The following is a 20629-nucleotide window of genomic DNA, read 5'->3' on the forward strand; positions in this document are numbered from 1 at the left end:
GAAATGCTCTTTTCCCAGGAGATCTGAGTTTTGTGCCTAAGACACTTTTTTGTACATGGAGGCCATGTTCTAGAGCCCAGCTCTGGCTTCTGGCCACGCACACCCCGGGAGAGGGGGATGTATAATGGGACACTTAAACAATGGACATGATGAAGGACACAGGGATGGAGAATCCAAGTGCTCATTCATCCTAGCCCTTGAAGGAAGGGGGAGCTGGCCCTCTGTGGGGGAAGACTTCAGATCCGTCTGGACCCGCATCCACAACTTTTGAAGTGGGAATTGAGATAATAAAAGTAATATTCCTGTAGGTAATAACCTACAGATTCCTTGTTATCAAATATGTTTATGTATATATTCAACGCAGTTTTAAAGAGTACCCGGGAGGCTCCTTGCTCTCTGAACTGGACCTGGCCAGACAGGAATGAATGAAACAAGCCCCGCTTTCAAACAAATCGTAGTCTGTTATTCTCTAGAGCTGCACAGCGTCCCACAGTCACTGCCACGAGCAGCTTTGCCCACCTGGCCAGTACTTACTTTGCCACATGGATTACAGACTCCTTGGGGCCAAGGGCTTGGTCATGCTCATCTCTGCGCTCGATGCCCTGCCTGGCACGTAGTAGGTGTTCAGAATGAATGAATGAATGTGCTTGTCCGGAATTGCTGGTCATCGAAATGCAGGCACTGGGAGCAAATAGCGGACTGGATATTCTACTCCCACGCTGCCAGTCTGGTAAATGTATATGTCCTAGACATTAATAACAGGCATCTCCCTTTCTTCTTTCCTTCTGGAAACAGCACCAGTGGTTCTGATAGTTCCCTCTCAGATGGTCTCCCTGTTCACCTACTGAACGTAGCAGATGAGGTAAGATTATCAGACTCTTCCACTCAGGAAGTAGCAGCCTTAAGGAAAGCATGAGTCTCCTGGATAATTTGGTGGAATTTTCCAACTATCCTAGAATCTATAGAAAATATAGCAATAGCATCCTAACTGGTTACCCTGCCCTGGAGTCTTTCATTTTGTCCTTTATCACTTTCCTTTTATTTATTTATTTAAATGTTTTATTTATTTTTGAGAGAGAGAGAGAGAGAGAGAGCAAGGGAGGGGCAGAGAGAGAGAGGGAGACACAGAATCCAAAGCAGGCTCCAGGCTCTGAGCTGTCAGCAGAAAGCCCGATGTGGGGCTCAAACTCACGAATCTTGAAATCATGACCTGAGCCAAAGTCGGTTGCTTAACTAACTGAGCCACCCAGGCGCCCCTATTTATTTGTTTTTAATAACTTTCCTTTTAAAATCTAGGAGAAAAAATGTGAAGACTCCATGTTGACTACAAAGTCAACAAAATTTTTTAAAAAGTTTAAAACTGAAAAGCATCTTTTTTAAAAAATTGTTTTTACTCTTGAGAGAGAGAGACAGAGTACGAGTGGGAGAGGGGTAGAGAGAGAGAGAGAGAGAGAGAGAGAGGATACACAGAATCGGAAGTGGGCTCCGGGCTCCAAGCCATCAGAACAGAGCCCGACATAGGGTTTGAACTCACGAACCATGAGATCATGACTTGAGCCAAAGTCGGACATTTATCCAACTGAGCCACCTAGGTGCCCCTAAAAGTGAAAACATCTTAAGAGATAGAGGTTGTCTCTTGATCTTGGGGTTCAAGCCCCATATTGGGCGTAGAGTTTACCTAAAAAAACAAAAACAAAACTATTTCAATAGATAGAGGTTGTTAAAAAGACCCATACTTTAAAAAAAAAAAAAGTGTTTCTTTTTTTAAGTTTATTTTATTTATTTTGAGAAAGAGAGAAGGAGAGAGGAAGAACATAAGCAGGGGAAGGGCAGAGAGAAGGGGAGGGAGAGAATCCCACGCAGGGTCTGCACTGTCAGCTTGGAGCCCGAGTCGGGGCTTGATCCCATGAGCCGTGAGATCATAAGCTGAGCCAAAATCAAGAGTCAGATGCTTAACCAATTAAGCTAGCCAGGTGCCCCAAAAAAGTGTTTTTTTATTCATATAGTTTTAGATAGTTTTTTATACTTCCATGTATTAAATTTTCTTTGCCCCATCTCATTCACAGATCTTATTACATAGATGATATATTTGTTGTGGTTCATTATGCACATAATTTCATAGTTGCATTAATAAATACCTCCATCACACAAGGCGCCTGGATGGCTCAGTCAGTTGAGTGTCCATCTCTAGATTTCAGCCTCGGTCATGATCCCAAGGTCGTGGGATTGAGCTCCACGTCAGGCTCCGTACTGAGCTTGGGATCTGCTTGCTTAAGATTCTCTCTCTCTCCTCCTCTGCCCCTTTATCCTACTCACTCTCTCTCAAAAAAAAAAAAAAAAAAAAAAAAAAGGAAGAAGAAGAAATAACTCTCTCATAGGGTGAGATTAAGGCTGTGTCAGATGGAGCCTGCCAAATCAGGATGGACCCTATAATTTTTTCAGCTGCATTTACAACATCGATATAAGCGTCGCCACTCAACAGGTCCCTGGAAAATCAGTCCTGAGCTGCACTTGCTTAATTATTAAAGCCACCTTGTGTAACAGCCAAACTGACTCTTCACTACACACCCGATATCAGTATTGTCTGTACCTGACATTATTGCCATAAGTAATCTGGTTTCATATTGTAAAGCACAGATATTTGGATATTGATATAGGTGTCCCTTTGGCAGCATACCTGCAATAGTGGGATTTGGGGGTGTTAAATGGGGAGCGGACTCTGGTAACAAGGCAACTGAACTGTTCGTCCTCCGAGCCAGCAGCAGTTGGGCACCGTGAGGGCCCACGTCCCGGGGCAGCTCTCCTGTCTTGAGTGTTGTGTAAAAGAGTGCTGCACGCAGGTGGTCATTTCCTCCGGAATCCTCAACGACTAGGTTCTCTGTGCTTTTTGGAACAGTTGAATCAAAAGAAGAAGATGTATAAGAAGAAAAAAAAGAAGCCGCTTCAGACTAGGAAACAGCGAAATGAACAGTATCAGAAAAATAATTGGATGCAGGAGTTAAAGTTAACAGAAGATGCCCTGGTAAGAAGGCTCTGTTGCCTACTTCTGTGGTCTGGTTAAAGAGAATTCCAGAGCGGGAGCAGGACAGGGGGTTAACGTTTACTCTCAACCAGAAGGGGAATGGGGAATGGGGTCGAGGGAAGCTATTTTGAGTTCAGAGCTCTTCCATGGGTCCTCTGGACATCTCTGAGCAGATTTCCACCCTGGCCCCTGCACTACCCTCTGCCATGGCACTCTGGTCTGGATTTTGGCCATGTCTGGATTTCCAGAAGAAACGGGGGTGCTGGAGAAGTGGTGGCTGGAACTAGCCCAGGGTTGCTGCGTGGCGGAGGTGTCAGGCCTCGTCCAGGCTGGCTCCTTCCCAGTCTTCTCCCAGCGGCCATTGTTTCCTAAAGATGAAAATGCTTTCCGATGTGGGCATTTTACTGTTGGGTGGATCGGGTCGATTATAAGTAGATTAATTGCAATGGATCAATTGAAAAATATTCTCTTTGCACTCAGTCCTTCCAGGAAAGGGCAGGGTTTGCTTCTTCTACCCTGCAAAAACAGCCTACCTTTTTCAGAAATTCAGAGAATGCCAGTTCTTCAGCGATGAGAAATGAAAAACCAAGGTTGAATGAGGTAGTAGTTTTGCCTGACCTTTTTTTTTTTTTTTAACTTCCACATGGAGAATGTGTCAAAACTTTTAACTCCTACACAGAGCGCCTGAGTGGCCCATTTGGTTAAATGCCTGACTCTTGATTTTGGCTTAAGTCATGAACTCACAGTTCATGAGATCGAGCCCCGAGTGGGGCTCTGGGCTCACAGTGGGGAGCCCGCTTGGGATTCTCTCTCCTTCTCTCTCTCTCTGCCCCTTTCCCACTCTGTCTCTCTCTTGCTTGCTCTCAAAATAAATAAACGTTAAAAAAACACTTTTGGGGGGTAATATATTTAAAGTGTACAATGTGATATTTGATATCTGTACACACTGTGAGAAGGTTCCCACCACTGAGTTCCCACCACTTCACATAGTTACCATTTTTTTCTTTAATAACTGAAAGTTTATGGTCTTTTACCATCTTCTGCCTATTCCTTCCACTCCCCAGCAACCACCATTCTACTCTCTGTTTCTATGAGTTTGACCTTTTTTTTTTCGGTTCCACACATAAGCGATACCAGGCAGTGTTTGTCTTTTTCTGTCTGGCTTATTTCACTCAGCACGATGCCCTCTAATTTCATCCATGTTGTCACAGATGGCAGGATTTCCTTCTTTTTTAAGACTGAATAATATTATTTGCAAATATTTTCTCATTCCATAGGTTTCCTTCTGATTTTGTTTTTTTTTTTTAGGTTCAAAAAAAATTTTTTTAAGTAATCTCTACCCCCAACATAGAGTTTAAACTCACAACACTGAGATCAAGGTTCACACACTCTACCGATTGAGCCAGCCAGGTGCCCCTGCCTTCTGATTTTATTGATGATTTGCCGTGCAGAAGCTTTTTAGTTTGCTGTAGTCCCACTTGTTTATTTTTGCTTTGGGGATCAAATCCAAAAAATCATTGCCTAAACCATTGTCGAGAAGCCTACCTCCTGTGTTTTCTTCTAGGAGTTTGACGGTTTCAGGTCTTAAGTATAACTCTTTAACCCATTTTGAGTTGACTTTCGTGTATGATACAAGATAGGGGTACAGTTTCATTATTTTGCATGTGGACATCTAGTTTTTCCAATACTGTTTATTGAAGAGACCATTTTTCCCTGTTGTAAATGCTTGGCTCTTTTGTAAAAAATTAATGCACCATATATTCATGAGTTTATTTCTGAGCTCTCTATTCTGTTCCATCTTTGACTCTTTGTTGTAGATTCTCTGATTTTTCCAATTAGCACATCTGTCCCACAGGCTGAAGAATACAATAGCCCCCTATGTCACTCTTCCCTGTCAATGCCACCAGGAGCAGGGAAACATTAAAATCAGTGGGGACATTGACACTGCTTTGGAGTAGACACCACTGAAGTCTGACGACGGATATTGGTGGTTTGTGATTTTTTTACCCAGAGCATAAGAACAGGTGGTTTCATCATCTGTCTACCCCTGCAGTCAACAAATTGTACTGTGTGACCCCACATGCCACACGCTCTCCTGTGTGCTGGGAATGCAACATCGAACAAAACACCATCTCTGCCTTAGGGACCTTAGAGTCTACTGGGGATTTGAACAAAGAAGCAGGAAATTACATCACAGAGTAGGATGCAGAAGGAGCACAGAGGAAAGGCACCCAATCATTTTTTTAGTACTTTGGAATTATGTACCTATAAAATACTTGTGTTTTTTGGGGGGCGCCTGGGTGGCTCAGTCGGTTGAGCGTCCGACTTCAGTTCGGGTCATGATCTCGTGGTCAGTGAGTTCGAGACCTGCGTCGGGCTCTGTGCTGACAGCTCAGAGCCTGGAGCCTGCTTCTGATTTTGTGTCTCCCTCTCCCTCTGCCCCTCCCCCACTCATGCTCTGTCTCTCTCACTCTCAAAAATGAATAAATGTTGAAAAAAATTTTTAAAAAAATGTGTTTTTGATGTATAAAAACAAGTTTTGGTGGGGTGCTTGCCTGGCTCAGTCAGAACAGCATGCAACTCTTGATCTTGGTATCATGAGTTTAAGCCCCACGTTGGGTATAGGGATTACTTAAATAATAAACTTTAAAAAAAGTAAAAATAAAAAAATAAGGGCCGCCTGGGTGGCTCAGTCAGTTGAGCATCTGACTCTTGATTTCAGCTCAAGTCATGATTTCATAATTGGTGAGATCGAGCCCTGCGTGGGGCTCAGCGCTGACACTGCAGAACCTGCTTGGGAGTCTCTCTCTCTCTCCCCTTCTCTCTGTTCCTCTCCTGCTCACACAAATGCTCTCTCGCAAAATAAATAAACATTTAAAAATTTTAAAAATAAATAAGTTTTCATATAATAGTATACAAGTCTTAGTAGACAGGGTGCAAAATAGGCCCTTTTCCTGCAGAATGCTACCCTGTGTTTAACAGTGACATAATGAGGTCTCACTCTGTCACACCAAAGAACCCCCACCGAGCTGGCTCTGTTAGGCATGGAGGGCAATTTGGTGTCTGGTGTGACAGTGGCAAGATCACAGCTTTCAAGTCCCTCTTGAGTTCAAATTCCAGCCTTACTGTCACTTTCCTTGAGTTACTGAACCACCCTGGGACTCAGTTTCTGCCTCTAAAATATTGGAGTAATAATCTCCACATCATAAATGTTGAGAAAAGTAGATGTGAAACTGTGTAAAATGCCTGGCATCTGGTAGGCAGTCCATAAATAAGTAGTTTCCTTCTTTTCTTTGAATTATTGTTCATTTGTGTCTTGACTCTCTTTCCGTGTTACAGCATTGTTATGAATTAACATGTGTGAATAAAAAAACACCTAGTGTAGGGGCGCCTGGGTGGTTCAGTTGGTTGAACATCTGACTCTTGATTTCAGCTCAGATCATGATCTCATGGTTTGTGGGTTCGAGCCCTACATTGGGCTCTGTGATGACAGTGTGGAGCATGCTTAAGACCCTCTCCCCCTCTCTCTCTGCCCCTCTCCTGCTCTGCTCTGACTCTCTCTCTCTCTCAAAAATAAATAAACCTTAAAAAAAATTTTTTTAAATGCCACCCAATGTATATTCTATATAATCACATTCGTGCAAGTGGAAAATGTAGTGAGAAAGTGCTCATCTATTTCGGTCACAGTTACATGGAAGAGACAAGGGCACCTCGCTGGACCCATCAAAAATGCCCTCCTTGATCCTGACTAAGAATAAAGAGAGAATGCAGGTATGCCACTAATCTATATATACACACCTATACGACAGCAATTAATTTGACTTGGTTTTCAAGTGCCTTGTGTGATCCGGGGGGGTGGTGATCCATGGTGCACAGTTCACCTCCTAGGGTTGGTGCTGCTCGGGGCACGGCTGAGGCGTTTTGCCCCCGCGCAGCTACTGAGGCCCTGGCCACCAGGGGGCGCAGCCCACGAGGCACCCCAGGATAGGAGGAATCCCCCCTAGAGTTCAAAGCTTGCCGTGGAGAATTTAGTTTTATTTCAACAAACATTCGTTCGGCAGCTATTCTTTTGTAACTCCATGGCAGCATTTCAGGTGAAACAGCGATAGTGAATAACGCATTGGTTCTCAGCCCTAGGAGATGGTAACAACAAACCCATCAGTCTCAGTCGTGAGGTGTGCCTCCCGGCCAGTGTTACCAGTGATCGTTCGATACCGAGGATTGTGAATGGTTTCCTTTTTGAAAGGACTAAGTTAGAACGAGTTCATCGTTATCCCCTAATAACATCTCTCTTGCTCATTTGCACTGGCATATTCCTTCCTGAGAAGGAGGAAAAAGAAGTGGAGAAACAGCTAGTAAGCCGAGAGCTCTGGGTATGTCTCTGGGCGGGTGCTGCTCACGTGTGCCCGCGGCGAACAGCGTGAGCACCGCTGGAGTAACGTGGGCAAACTAGAGAGAATGGACGGCTCTCCCAGGGTGACGTCCCTGCTGGCTTCCCAAGGCTGCTGTTCGGGACTTCTCAGGTTGGCGCTCCCGGGTAGCCATCAGTAGCTTATGGAGAGTCTAGGAGGGGCAGGGCCCCTTGAGGACTGTAAGACATAATCCCTCCCTTCAGTCCGCCATCCTCCGGGAGGATGAAGTCCAACCCCCGTGGCCTAACAGAACCGGGACAGCAGTGGGAAGAGAGGTACAGGTGAATCAAATCAGAGAGGATTTCGGTCCTGACAGGCAGATGAGCCACGAACTGCCCCCTCTCGTCTTCATCATTCGCTCAGGACGTCGCCAGGTTGCTCACACCATATCCCACAGCTGAAACCTGCTAATTGGGCAATAACACGTAACGGGGGATTCCGTTAAACCCAGATGGCGGGTGAATGCCATCCAGACCTCTACCTTCCTTTTCTTACAATTTCTGGTGGAACGTTTCTCTAACGTGGGCGTTTAACTTGCAGGTATAGGTAAGCAGAAGTGAAAACAATGGGGCAGCCTCCCACCTTGAAAGACCGAGTTCTTCCCTCTGTGTAATGTCTCTAGACAGCTTATGAAATGTAGTCGTTGAACTCAGGGCAATTAAAATATTGCCCACGGACCAACCCTTCTTCGGCTCTCTGAAGGATTAGGGCAAATGCTTGATTCCTCTGTGCTCTGGAACAACATCAATGACTGTACTTCGGCATTTGGGGAGAAACGCAAATACTTCTCACTAACTCCTCGTTAAACCAACCCCGACCCTAACTATAACTTCAGAAATCGCAACATAGAGTGATTCAACTTTTATATCTTGTTTGCCCAGACGGAGAAGCCAAGATCCACAGTGTCGTGCTCTCCCAAGAGAAGCACAAACTCCAGCCAAGAGCCAGCTCCAGATATGAAGTCACACTGGTCCAGGAACAGATATCCTGCCACAAAGAGAGGCCGCGCCGCCATGACGGTTTACCCCTCCTTGCACATATACACGTACCCATAGGGGGCCTTGGCCACACAGGAGCGTCATTGGCAGTGGGGCTAGACACGTAATGAGGGGAGTTGCGTGACTTGGGGTACACTGCGTTGCGTGCTCATGGTGCACTGACCTTACGCTGTGTGCTTACATTGCATGCATGCCCTCGGGACTCATACCTCATGAATCAGGTTTTTTTTCATAAAGTGAAATTATATTATGATGTATACAAAAGCTTCCTTTATCAGAAATTGAGGTGTGTGTTCATGAACCCACAGCACAGATATACCTCATTCTAACCAGTACATAGTCTTTCTAAAATTATGTGCAAATTAAGAGCTCAAATTCTATTTTAAACCTATTCTGGGAGTGTGCTGTGTTTAAAAAGTCTTGCGTCAAAGCTTTCTAGCAATGAATGGTCAGACTGTGATTATCAGATTGGCTCATGGTAGCTCATTGGCTCATACCACACAGAGAGAACAATTCGTGTATTCGCCAGTTTAGTCTTACATCTATTATGTTCAACACGGTTACGTATGTTTTTTAACCCATTGATTAAAATTCTTTCTCTCTAACCAGTTGTTTCCTTTGATTGATCGACTGCATAACCTTAAGTGAACAGGTGTTTTATATTTTAGATCTCTCGTGAGCACCGAGCACAGTCAGTGGACTATAGCCTGTCATGTTAACAGGCTGGAGTCGTGTTGAAGAAGGGCCACTCTGGCTCATGCCAGGCCTCCTGCTCTGACTTTCCCCTCTTCCTGTCACATTGGATTGAAAGTTTCCTGGTGTGTTTTTCACGATCGCCTGTAAACTCCTTCAGCCTCCACCCCTACCTGGATGACTAATGATTAGGACCACATGGCAACACAAATTTTATTACAATTCCAGTATCTGTGCCTTTTAAAAAAATTAATAGACTTGGGGTGCCTGGGTGGCTCAATCGGTTGGGTGTTTGACTTCAGTTCAGGTCATGATCTCGCAGCTGGTGGGTTCGTGCCCCACGTCAGGCTCTGTGCTGGCAGCTCTGAGCCTGGAGCCTGCTTCTGACTCTGTATCTCCCTCTCTCTCTCTGACCCTTCCCCACTCATACTCTGTCTCTCCGTCTCTTAAAAATAAACATTAAAAAAATTATAAATAAATAAATAAATAAATAAAATTAATAGACTTTATTTTGAGAACAGTTTTAGATTTACAGAGAAACTGAGGAGACAGTACAGAGAGTTCCCCTATATTACCCACCCTTCCACCCTCCACATACACGGTGTGTCATTTAAAAAAATCTTTTTAATATTTTGAGAGAGAGCATGCGCACATGAACAGAGGAGGGGCAAAGAGAGAGGAGAGAGAGAATATCAAGCAGGCTCCACACTATCAGCATGGAGCCCGATGTGGGGTTTGATCTCACAAGCATGAGATCATGACTTGAGCTGAAATTGAGTTGGACGCTAAACCGACTGAGCCATCCAGGTGTCTCTATGTGAGTCTTTTTAAAGGGAATATCTGCTCGAGCTCTTTTTCATTTGTTTGTTTGGTTTCTGATATGGAACGCTTCAGGAATTTTCATCTCTTCCTTGCCCAGGGGCCATGCTAATCTTCTCAGGATCTGTATCCATTTTAGTATATGTGCTGCCGAAGCAAGCAGGCACCTGCCTGTTCCACACCTCACACCCTAAAACCTAAAGCACATCCAAAACCCCACTTTTTGTCCCTAAGAGGATATCTTTCAAGGACAAGTCCCCAGACAGCTACAAACTGCTGAGGGCAAACCTTTGTATGAAAGTTGTTCAGAAATACTTGTCTCTTTTGGAGAAAGTTTATAAAGAGCACCCCACTACGGTGATGTTTTTGGAATCAAATATCAGAATATACGATCAGATTTTTTGTAAGTGCTTTTTGAAAGCAACAAACTCCCAGGGGAGTGGGGGAGAGCTTCCTGAGAGATGTGGTCTGAATGCTAAGATATTGAAAGGGAAGAAGGAGAGAATCCATGTAATCCAGACACGGCCTCCACATCCAATAATTGCCAAAACATTGTGGCAGTTCCATTTTGAGACCTGCTCAGCTCACAGTCAGGCCTGCAGAGGGGTAGCTGTTTGTTTTCTTTAGAAGAAAGCAAGCCTTCCTGCTTGGATGGTTAGGAAGAAGTGCCTCCCCCCAAACACACACACACACACACACACACACACACACACACAGATTTACATGCTGCAGCATCTAGCAGCCAGTGTGCCTTTCTCATTTTGCTTTTGGTAGGAGGTTGCAAAGGGTGCCTCTAGCTGGAAACTTATTATTTTTTTTAATGTTTATTTATTTTTGAGAGGGAGAGACAGAGCATGAGCAGGGGAGGGGCAGAGAAAGAGGGAGACACAGAATCTGAAGCAGGCTCCAGGCTCTGAACTGTCAGCACAGACCCTGACTCAGGACTCCAACGCATAAATTGTGAGATCACGACCTGAGCCGAAGTCGGACCCTTAACCGGCTGAGCCACCCAGGCGCCCGTAGCTGGAGACTTTATTTTATTTAATTAAAAAAAATTTTTTTTAACGTTTATTTATTTTTGAGACAGAGCATGAATAGGGAGGGTCAGAGAGAGGGAGACACAGAATCTGAAACAGGCTCCAGGCTCTGAGCTGTTAGCACAGAGCCCTTCTCGGGGCTTGAGCCCCTGGACCGTGAAATCATGAGCTGAGCCGAAGTCGGCCACTTAACCAACTGAGTCACCCAGGCGCCCCGCGTAGCTGGAAACTTTAAAATGACAAACTAAGGTAATTGATTTTGTATGAACATAATAAATCTCATGCTGCAGGAGAAACAACCCATAGCATCTTGATCACTAAGAGTTAATCATGAGAATGGAGCATTTTAGTCGGGTCAGAGACCAACATCTACCTTATATTCAAGAGCTGTCAACAAAGGTTAAAGGCGGCAGGGTGTTGCCTGGCTGGCTTAGTTGTTAGAGCATGTGACTCTTGACCTCGAGCTCAGGAATTCGAGCCCCACCTTGGGCAAAGAGATTACTTAAATATATATATATATATATATATATATTTAGGGGCACCTGGGTGGCTCAGGTGCTTAAGTATCCAACTCTTGATTTTGGCTCAGGTTTGTGAGTTCAAGTCCCACGTCAGGCTCTGAGCTGACAGTGTGGAACCTCCTTGGGATTCTCTCTCCCTCTCTCTCTGCCCCTCTCCCTCAAAATAAATAAATAAATAAATAAATAAATAAACAAACAAACAAACAAATAAATAAATATTTTTTCTAAAAAGGGAAAAATAATCTATATCCTATTTTGTCTATAAGTTAAATACACAATCACTAATGGTATGTTTTAAGATTCAAGAAGTATTTCAGGTAAACCTGTTTTCTTTAGAAGCCTTACTTTTGGGACCATGTAGTCACAACCAAGGTCCTGTGGCAGTACTCGTTTCTGTTTTTGGAGAAGTGGCAACTCTTGAAAGTGGTAGAAACAAGTCCAAACAGGTAAGGTGATGACAGTAAGCATTACTCTTAAGTTTCTGATGGAACATTAGATACAGGAACTCTGTATGGACACAGAGGCTCCTTAAAAAAAAAAATCTAGGTATTTTTTCCCCCATTTGTCAATGTGATCTTTGGTTTAGTTATGTTGTCACCAATTTTGATCCCAGCTTTTAGCAAAAATGCTACGCAGAAGGCTCTGCTTTGCAGAAATAGAACTGCTAACTTCTGGTTTTCCAGGTTGTTCTCCGACTAGTTCTGCTTTAATTACCTAGAATGGCAGAGATGTTTCCAGAGCACAGAGACTTGGGGCCTTCTGCACAGGATGCCTTTGATGCCACAAAGCCTACTCTGTCCTTTAAACTACAAAGACAAACTGTAAGGCATGGCTAGGTTTAGCTGAGCTACATTCCACCAGGGACACTTCTATTTCTTAGTGGAATATTCCTGGGGAAGATAAACTCACCCTTGTTCATGCTTGCCGAGGTCCAACATCTTTTATCCCCTTGCCCTCCCTCCATGCTGCCTGATCAACCACAAGGAAGCTCAGAGGTGATTTTCCTCTTTAAGCGGGTTCCAACTTAACTCTGTGCAGCTGGGTCACATGGTCTCTGAGAAATCAGCTTCCACAAGACATTGGGTTCGGAAAGGCATTGTATTAATTAGCGTGTCTACAAGACAAAGCTCTAGTGACAAAGCGTATACCACATGTCCAGAGGAACAGTTGCGCAGTAAGGGTCAAAAGAAAGGAAGATCCCTAAGAACATAGAAAGAAATAGTAACAACTTGAAAATTCGGACTCCCTGCTATACTTCTTTCCTCAGATATGTGCTACTCCCACAAATCCATCGGAAAGAACGCACTGAGCAGTGACTGACTTGGGAACGACCGAGAGTGCAGAGACGCGTGAGACGCCATTCCTGCCCCATGAAAAACTAAGACTTGTTCTGCGCTAAAGCTTTAGAACATGGTAGTGGGTTAAAGACAATCACCAACTTAAATTTAAAACACCTGGGTTTGAATCCCACCCAGGCTGGCGGGGGATGGGGTGGGGGGGTGCAGTTGCTCAACAGCTCTGGACAGTTCCGGTGAAATAATCTCTAAGGCCTCCTTGTTTTTCAAAATCAAGGGAACACAAAATCAAGTGTTTTTGGGAACACTTCTCACAGCCGTCAATCATGCAATGATGTGCCCGAAACAGCCTCCCTCTTCAGCCCGGGGCCAGCACCCGTCTCCTCTCTCCTCCTTGGGGAAACAAACACTCCGGTGGCTCAAAGGATAGCCCCTCCCGTCTTGCCCACGGCCAGATTTGGCCCAGGCCATCTCTCCTCCCAGTCCTTTGAACTGGCTATTCCCGGACTGACCGTAGGATTCGGTGACCGGAAATTACTTCAATAAACCTCTTGGCAGCCCAGCTCAAGCCCCAGCCGCTCTCTTTTCTCCCTCTTGGCCTCACTTGCTCCGCCATTCAGCTCAGACTCCGGGGCACAGATGTCAACCACTCTCTTGCCAGCACTCCAGAGTCTTTGCTCTCTGTCCTTCTGCCGCATCCACCTGGTAGTTCCTCGCCTTTGGATCAGCCTAGCCAACCCAACCATCTGTCTTCTCCACTCCTACACCCAGGCTGCCAACATGGCTGCAGGAAACCATGCCCCCAAGAGAACTGGAGCCACTGCTCATGGATCCCCTCCAGCCTCTGGAATTAACTCTGTTTCTGAAACTGAAGTTCCCTCATCCTTCCCCACGCAGGGCTATTTCACACCACCTCCAGGTTCCTCAAGTGCCCTGTCCCTCCCTGTTACCATCACCCTGCCAGCAAACAACCTTACGAGGAGGTAGTGGTTGAGAAGGCAGGCTCTGGTGGGGTGGGGGTAGGAAGAAAAATTCAAACAAGTTCTGATCTGTCTCTAGTGGGTTTGTTTATGTGTCGGTATTGGTAAAATGATTCTGAAACTTTTTCAGATGTATTCTAGGATTTGAGCAAACGAATACAAGAGTTGATGTTGAGTCAGATAGAGGGAGTGCTGGAGTTCTGTAACCATCACAGTGAAATGCACCAGGCAACACTCATCCTTGGAGGCCAAATTTAGGAGGAAATATGATGAGGAAGAGGAGGAGGTTTTAAAGTGTCCACTCAGAAAACAAACGGTCTACTCAGATTGCATATTAGTTCAAAGGGAAAAAGTATTAACTATGTCATGGAGAAATTGGATGCACATTGACAGAGTGACCACCGAGGGGCAGAAAAGAAAGAAAGATGTTCTCTTCCATCCGGCATTGTTCCATATAGTGCTTTGCCTGAATCTGCTACAGCTGTGCAGCCAACAAAGCTGGACAAAGTCGGCACCAAAGGCAGCAGAGCTGGAGGATGGTAAGGCCGCATCTCTGGAGGTGTCAGTGAGCCGCTGAATAAATTAACCAGTCCTGGAGATGCCCTGCGTCTGGACTGCTTGTTTATGTGAAGCAACAATTGCCTTTTCTTTGAATCTTGTTGTTGTCTTTTCTTTCCCTCTTGTGGATTGTACTTGAAATCCTTCTGGTTAGGAAAGGCAGCCAAATACACAAATTGGTGCACTGAAGTGGTCCAGGTGCTGAGGTAGAAGTCTGTGGGATGCAAAGGAAGGATTGGTGAGATCTGCCTGGGAAAAACCATCAAGACATTTCACGGGGCGCCTGGGTGGCTCAGTAGGTTAAGCCTCGGACATTGGCTCAGGTCGTGATCTTGAGTTCAAGCCCCGTGTCAGGCTCTGTGCTGACAGCTCAGAGCCTCGGGGCTGCTTTGGATTCTGTGTCTCCCTTTCTCTCTGCCCCTCCCCTTCTCTGTCTCTCTCTCTCTCTCTCTCTGTTGCTAAAATAAACATTATTTAAAAATTTTGGGGGTGCCTAAGTAGCTCAGTCGGTTAAGCATCCGACTTCGGCTCAGGTCATGATCTCACAGCTTGTGAGTTTGAGCCCCGCGTTGGGCTCTGTGCTGACAGCTCAGAGCCTGGAGCCTCTTCAGATTCTGTGTCTTTCTCTCTCTCTCTGCCCCTCCACCACCCACACTCTGTCTCTCAAAAATAAATAAACATTAAAAAAAATTTTTTTTATTTTTTTTTAAAAACACACAAAAACGACCAGTTTGGCATAGTGGGCTACTATTGAGCAGGATCTTTTCTTAAAAACTGATATATCACTGACCTGAGTCCTGAAAGGTGACAAGTGTTTGGGAAGTGGGCACGGGGGTGGTGGGCATGGAGGGAGCAGGGAGAGCCAGTTAACGTTCCAGATCCATAAGGAACAGGGTGGACCCAGCGTTGGAGGCTGAGAGGGCTCAGGGCCATGTCACAGATGGACCATCCTGCAGAAGGGAGGTGCCGGGCAAGGGGACCAGCATGCTCAGATTTGCCTTATCATGGGCTCACCCCAGCCCCTCTATCAAAGGAAGATCAGGATCCTGAAGACTAGAGGCCGGGAGGCCAGACTGAATCATTTAGGAGAACTATGATAACCTGAAGTTCTTAGAATGTTTACGGAGAGAGGGTTTTGGATTTACTTAGGAGGTAGAGGCCACAGGGTGTGGTCTCTGGACACGGAGGGGAAGGGGAGGGACTTATAAGCATGGTAACAACAAGGGTGTGACTGTTTAGCAAGACAGAGGATATAGAGGGAGGCTCTGGTTTAAGAAAAAGAAAACGGAGTAACTTCACTTTGGCCATGTTCCCTTTGAGGTACAAAAGAGAACGAAGTGGCGATGGAGGGAGACTGTCGAATCTAGGAGAAGCCTTTCCCAGCATCAGCATGGCATGCAGATACTAAGAGCAGGCGGAGATCATCCAGGCAGGGTATGTAGAGGGAGACGCCCCAGTACCCGGGATACATTCAGGGAGCTAAGATAAGTGGTGTTGCAGAAGACAAAAGGCCATATATTTCATGATGAGATGAATATTCTAGAACAGTGCTTGCCCAATGGAAATATAATTCCAACCACATAATTCCAATATTTTAGTAGCTACCTCGGAAAAGTAAAAAGAAACAGGTAAAATTAATTTTAATAATATAGTTTATTTCACCTGAAATATCCAAAAAATTATTTCAACACGTAATCGGTATAAGAATATCAACGAGATCTTTTACAGTGTTTTTTCCTTGGGCAAAGTCTTTGAAATCTAGTATGGACTTACACCGACCGCACACCTCAGTTTGGACCAGCCCCATTTCAAGCACCACCTGTGGTTTGTGACTGCCTAATCGGACAGTCCCAGTCTGAGGCAGATCTAGGTTTAAATCCTCCCTGAGCCCAAGTTTTCTCCTCTGTGAAATAGGACAGGATGGCTACCTTCCATGTAGGGTAAAGTTCATGACGCACAGCAGGCCTCTAACCAAAGGTGGTTTTTACAAAGGGAGGGAAGAGCTTCAGAAGGGGGGCAGTGGAGATGGTAAGGAATGGTTGAAGGTTTTATGTTTTCTTTAAGGCCGGTAGAGGCTTGGTATGTTTTTAGGCTATGGGGAAGTTGCTGGTAAAGAGGGAGACCTATGGAAGAAGGGATAAAGCAATGCAGAAAGTTTGAGAAGACACTGGAGGAGATGGAATTGAAAATTAGCCTTAAACCCAGAGCTGGGCACTTCTTTCTCTACGAACAAAGGGAAGGAAGCCAGGGTGGCCAGGAGCAATGCTCGCTCCCACTGTGTGGGGGGCAGTCTGTTCGGTACGTTGTGTGCGTTTTCCCATCCAGTCCGCCCAACTACCCTATAAGGTGGGTCTTGCTAGTGTTCCCATTTACAGATGAGGAAATGGAGTCTTTCAGAAGGTAGCTTTCCTATGGTCTTAAAGCCAGTGGAGCCAGCACTTGAACCCAGGCATTCTTTTCTTTTTTAAGTTTTTATTTAAGTAAACTCCACACCCAACGAGGGGCTCAAACTCTCGACCCTGAGGTCAAGAATCACATGCTCTTCCAACGGAGCCAGCCAGGTGCCCCCAAACCCGGGCATTCTGATGCCAGAGTCTAGAGCCTTCTTTCTGGTAGAATGTTCATTATTTTGGCCTCGCCTTATGTTTCTTCATGATCAGATTCAGGGGATGCATTTCTGACCAGAATACTACATAAGTAACATGTCCTTCTCAAGCATCACATCAGAGGGCACATGATGTCTATCTGCCTCTCGATGGTCACTCTGTCTATAGTCAATGTGGTGCTTGAACTCACAACCCCAAGATCGAGAGTCACACGCTGTACTCACTGAGCCAGCCAGGCACCCCTGTGACTTTTCTATACGTTAAAAATTGTTTTGGGGCATCTGGGTGGTTCAGTCGGTTAAGCGTCTGACTTCAGCTCAGGTCATGATCTCACAGTTTGTGAGTTCGAGCCCCACACTGGGCTCTGTGCTGACAGCTCAGAGCCGAGAGCCTACTTCGGATTGTGTCTCCCTCTCTCTCAACCCCTCCCCACCCTGCTCATGCTCTCTCTGTCTCTCTCAAAAATAAACATTTAAACAAAATTTTTCAATAAAAATTGTTTTTATTTTGGAACAATTTTTATAGAGATTACTTAAAAATAAAATATTTAAAAAAAAGCCACAAAGATAGAGTTCCCACATACCCTCACTCAGGTTGTTTCTCGTAATGTTATCATCTCCCATTACCATGGCCCATTTGTCAAAATCAAGAAGACATCAGTACATTACTATTAAACTCCAGACTTTCTTCAGACTTCACCGTTTTTTCTTTAAAGTCCTTTTTCTTTCCCGGATCCAATCCAGAACATCATATAGCATTTTGTCGTCATGCCTCCTTAGCCTCCTCTTGTCTGTTACCGTTTCCCAGTCTTTCCTTATTTTTCATGACTTTGACAGTTTTGAGGGGTCCCAGTTAGGTATTTGGTAGAATGGTCCTCAATTGGTCTGATGTGTTCCTCGTGATTTGACTGGAGTAATGGGCTTCTGGAAAGAATACCACAGAGAAGTGTCCTTCTTATCACATTACAGAAGCTTTTAAAATTTTGTGGGCAAGTGTGTAGATCGTCTTACAGCCACCCAAGACAAGCTTCATATGTAAGTTCCCTTGTTGAATGGCTGTCACCAGCCTGGAGTGGCCTTTCTTTGGTCTCTCTCCGCCCTCAGAATATGGGGGGTGATGTTAGAGTTCACCTGGGATGCCCCCAAGGTGGTTGCAAACCAACACCGTGTTACTAGGTCAAAACTAAAAACCATATGACTGCCCATCTCTAAAGATGCTAAAAGGGGGGCACCTGGGTGGCTCAGCCAGTTCTGATTCTGGCTCAGGTCATGATCCCAGGATGGTAGAATCGAGCCCTGCATCAGGCTTTGTACTGAGCGGTGGAGTCTGCTTAAGATTCTCCCTCTCTCTGTCTCTCTGTCTCTCTGTCTCTCTCTCTCTACTGCCCCCATCCCTCTCCCCTGCTCGCACTTGCTTTCTCGTGCTCTCCCTAAAAAAAAGTTAGGGGCACCTGGGTGGCTCAGTCAGTTAAGCCTCTGACTCTTTTTTTTTTTTTTTTTTTTTTTTTATTTTTGGGACAGAGAGAGACAGAGCATGAACGGGGGAGGGGCAGAGAGAGAGGGAGACACAGAATCGGAAACAGGCTCCAGGCTCCGAGCCATCAGCCCAGAGCCTGACGCGGGGCTCAAACTCACGGACCGCGAGATCGTGACCCGGCTGAAGTCGGACGCTTAACCGACTGCGCCACCCAGGCGCCCCAGTTAAGCCTCTGACTCTTGATCTCGGCTCAGCTCATGATCTCACGGTTGTAAGCCCAAGCCCTGAGTCAGGCTACACGTTGTCAATTCAGAGCCTGCTTGGGATCCTCTCTCCATTTCTCTCTGTCCCTCCTCCACTTGCTCTCTCTCTCTCAAAATAAAAAAGGAAAACATTTTTAAAAACCAATAAAGAAGAAAGCAGATCTGAGAGATTAAAAAAAAGCTCAGTCCAGGTAACATTCCCTAAACTCCTGCATGCAGCCATGCCTGAAGCCATCTACTTGTAAGAGTCAATACGTTCCCTTTCTCCCCCACATGCCCACCATCCCACCATCCCAAAGCAGATTGGGTAGGATTTTATATTACTTGCACACAGAAAGTCCTAATTAAGATACCAGATGAGTATTTCAGTTGAGATAAGGCAATTTAAAAACCTTCATGAAGGGACATCTGGGTGGCTCAGTCGTGAAGCATCTGACTTCAGCTCAGGTCATGATCTCATGGTTCGTGAGTTCGAGTCCCACATTGGGTGAGCTCATACCCTGCTTTGGGTGAACACAAACCCTGCTTTGGGTGAGCCCCGCTTCTCTCTTTCTGCCCCTCCTGGGATTCTTTCTCTCTCTCTCTCTCTGCCCCTTGCTCACTTGTGCCCTCTCTCTCTCTCTCTCTCTCTCTCAAAATAAAATAAAATAAAATAAAACATACATGAAGAAACTGTGAGATACATAATCCCATCTATAATTAGCTGAGGAACATGAAGGAACTCAGAGGAACAATGAGCAGGATGGACCTGGAAAGGACCTGAAATACAACAAATATATATTGAGTGCCTAGTATGTGCTTGGTATTGTTCTAGGCACTGAGGATACTGAAGTGAACAACAAAAAGACAAAAATCCCTGCCCTCTTGGACATAATTCTAGAATGTTGGGGGCAGGGGAACAAATTTAAAATTTATATAGTACTCTAGAAGGTGGTAAAGGCTAGGAAGAAAAATAAAGAAGGGAGAATAGAGAATGCCAGCTTGTTTCTGAAATCTTCACAAGTGAGCCCGTGAACGAGTGCTTATTCATCACAACTTTAGCACAAAGAGGTTAAGTGATTTGCTCACAGTTGTCAACTGCAAGTGGCAGAATGGGAATCAGAAAATAGGAAAGAAGTTATAGGACCTTTAATCTCTCTCCCAGGTTAGACTGCCTCCCAGCCCAGGCGTCTTTTAACTGGCAAATTCATTCATCTTTCACTGGGGTTCATTATTATTATTGATCTCTTGTCCTGTGACCTGAGGTCATACATGGGTAGAAATGGCTTTTGACATTACTGACCATCCTTCCTCTTCCAAACCTTTCTCTTGACCTCAGTGACACTGATGTTCTGGTCCTGTTTCCCTTCCCCTCAAGGGACAAATTAGTTTGCCCCTTTTGATTCATATTCCTCTCACCACAGGAATATGGGTCACCAGCTAGAACTCACCATATTGAACTCTATCAGGGAACACGACTCATTTATATCATAGTCTTGTGAGTCGTTCAGTATGGAGCTTGGGCAGCTGTATACAACAGCCCTATACCTTTTGCACTTCCCTTATCTATGCTCCTGGCTTCCGTTCCGTTTCTGCAGATTCTCCCCAAATTTCATGGGTAGCTTCTGCCCTGCACCATTGGAGAAAATGGTAAAGCACCCTGCATCCCCACCCACCCATCCTTGCGAAAGGTTCTTTACCTCTCTGTGCCCACAGCCGTCAGTGGGGGCAGGGACGGTGGATATTTTGTTAGCACCGCCAGCACACAAATCCACAAAGAATTCTTTTGGTAGATGGTCTCTAAGGTTAGATATTGTCTCGTTAGACACAATTGTTAGATATAAATTGTATTGACATCTAAATAATTTCTGGACTTGGTTAGAAGCAACTTGGAAGCTTCTTATAACTCTAAAACCTACAACTTGACATATTTCTGCGTGCCAAGCTGGGTAGGTGTATTATTTCATTCA

General features: G+C 45.1%; 1 protein-coding gene and 1 pseudogene across 5 annotated transcripts in view; one reads left to right on the forward strand and one right to left on the reverse strand.

Moving 5' to 3' along the window:
- LOC125917148 (cytosolic carboxypeptidase 2-like) overlaps nucleotides 1-9557 on the forward strand; it is a 45282-nt gene extending 35725 nt beyond the window's left edge. For 3 of the 5 annotated variants that reach the window (XM_049623410.1, XM_049623412.1, XM_049623411.1), the window contains 5 exons: nucleotides 796-862; nucleotides 2897-3022; nucleotides 3503-3628; nucleotides 6710-6793; nucleotides 8316-9037. In XM_049623410.1, the coding sequence (XP_049479367.1) occupies nucleotides 796-862; nucleotides 2897-3022; nucleotides 3503-3628; nucleotides 6710-6793; nucleotides 8316-8489 (577 nt within the window). In that variant the 3' untranslated portion in view covers nucleotides 8490-9037. Of the gene's footprint in view, nucleotides 1-795; nucleotides 863-2896; nucleotides 3023-3502; nucleotides 3629-6709; nucleotides 6794-8315; nucleotides 9038-9100 lie in introns of those variants that run through there. The other 2 variants (XM_049623413.1, XM_049623415.1) reach the window with 2 other exon arrangements.
- Nucleotides 9558-9999: 442 nt separating this feature from the next.
- On the reverse strand, nucleotides 10000-10111 carry LOC125917150 (uncharacterized; annotated as a pseudogene).
- Nucleotides 10112-20629: the final 10518 nt, after the last annotated feature.

Source organism: Panthera uncia, unplaced genomic scaffold, assembly GCF_023721935.1.
Source record: "Panthera uncia isolate 11264 unplaced genomic scaffold, Puncia_PCG_1.0 HiC_scaffold_1536, whole genome shotgun sequence".
In the NCBI taxonomy this organism is placed as follows: Eukaryota; Metazoa; Chordata; class Mammalia; order Carnivora; family Felidae; genus Panthera; species Panthera uncia.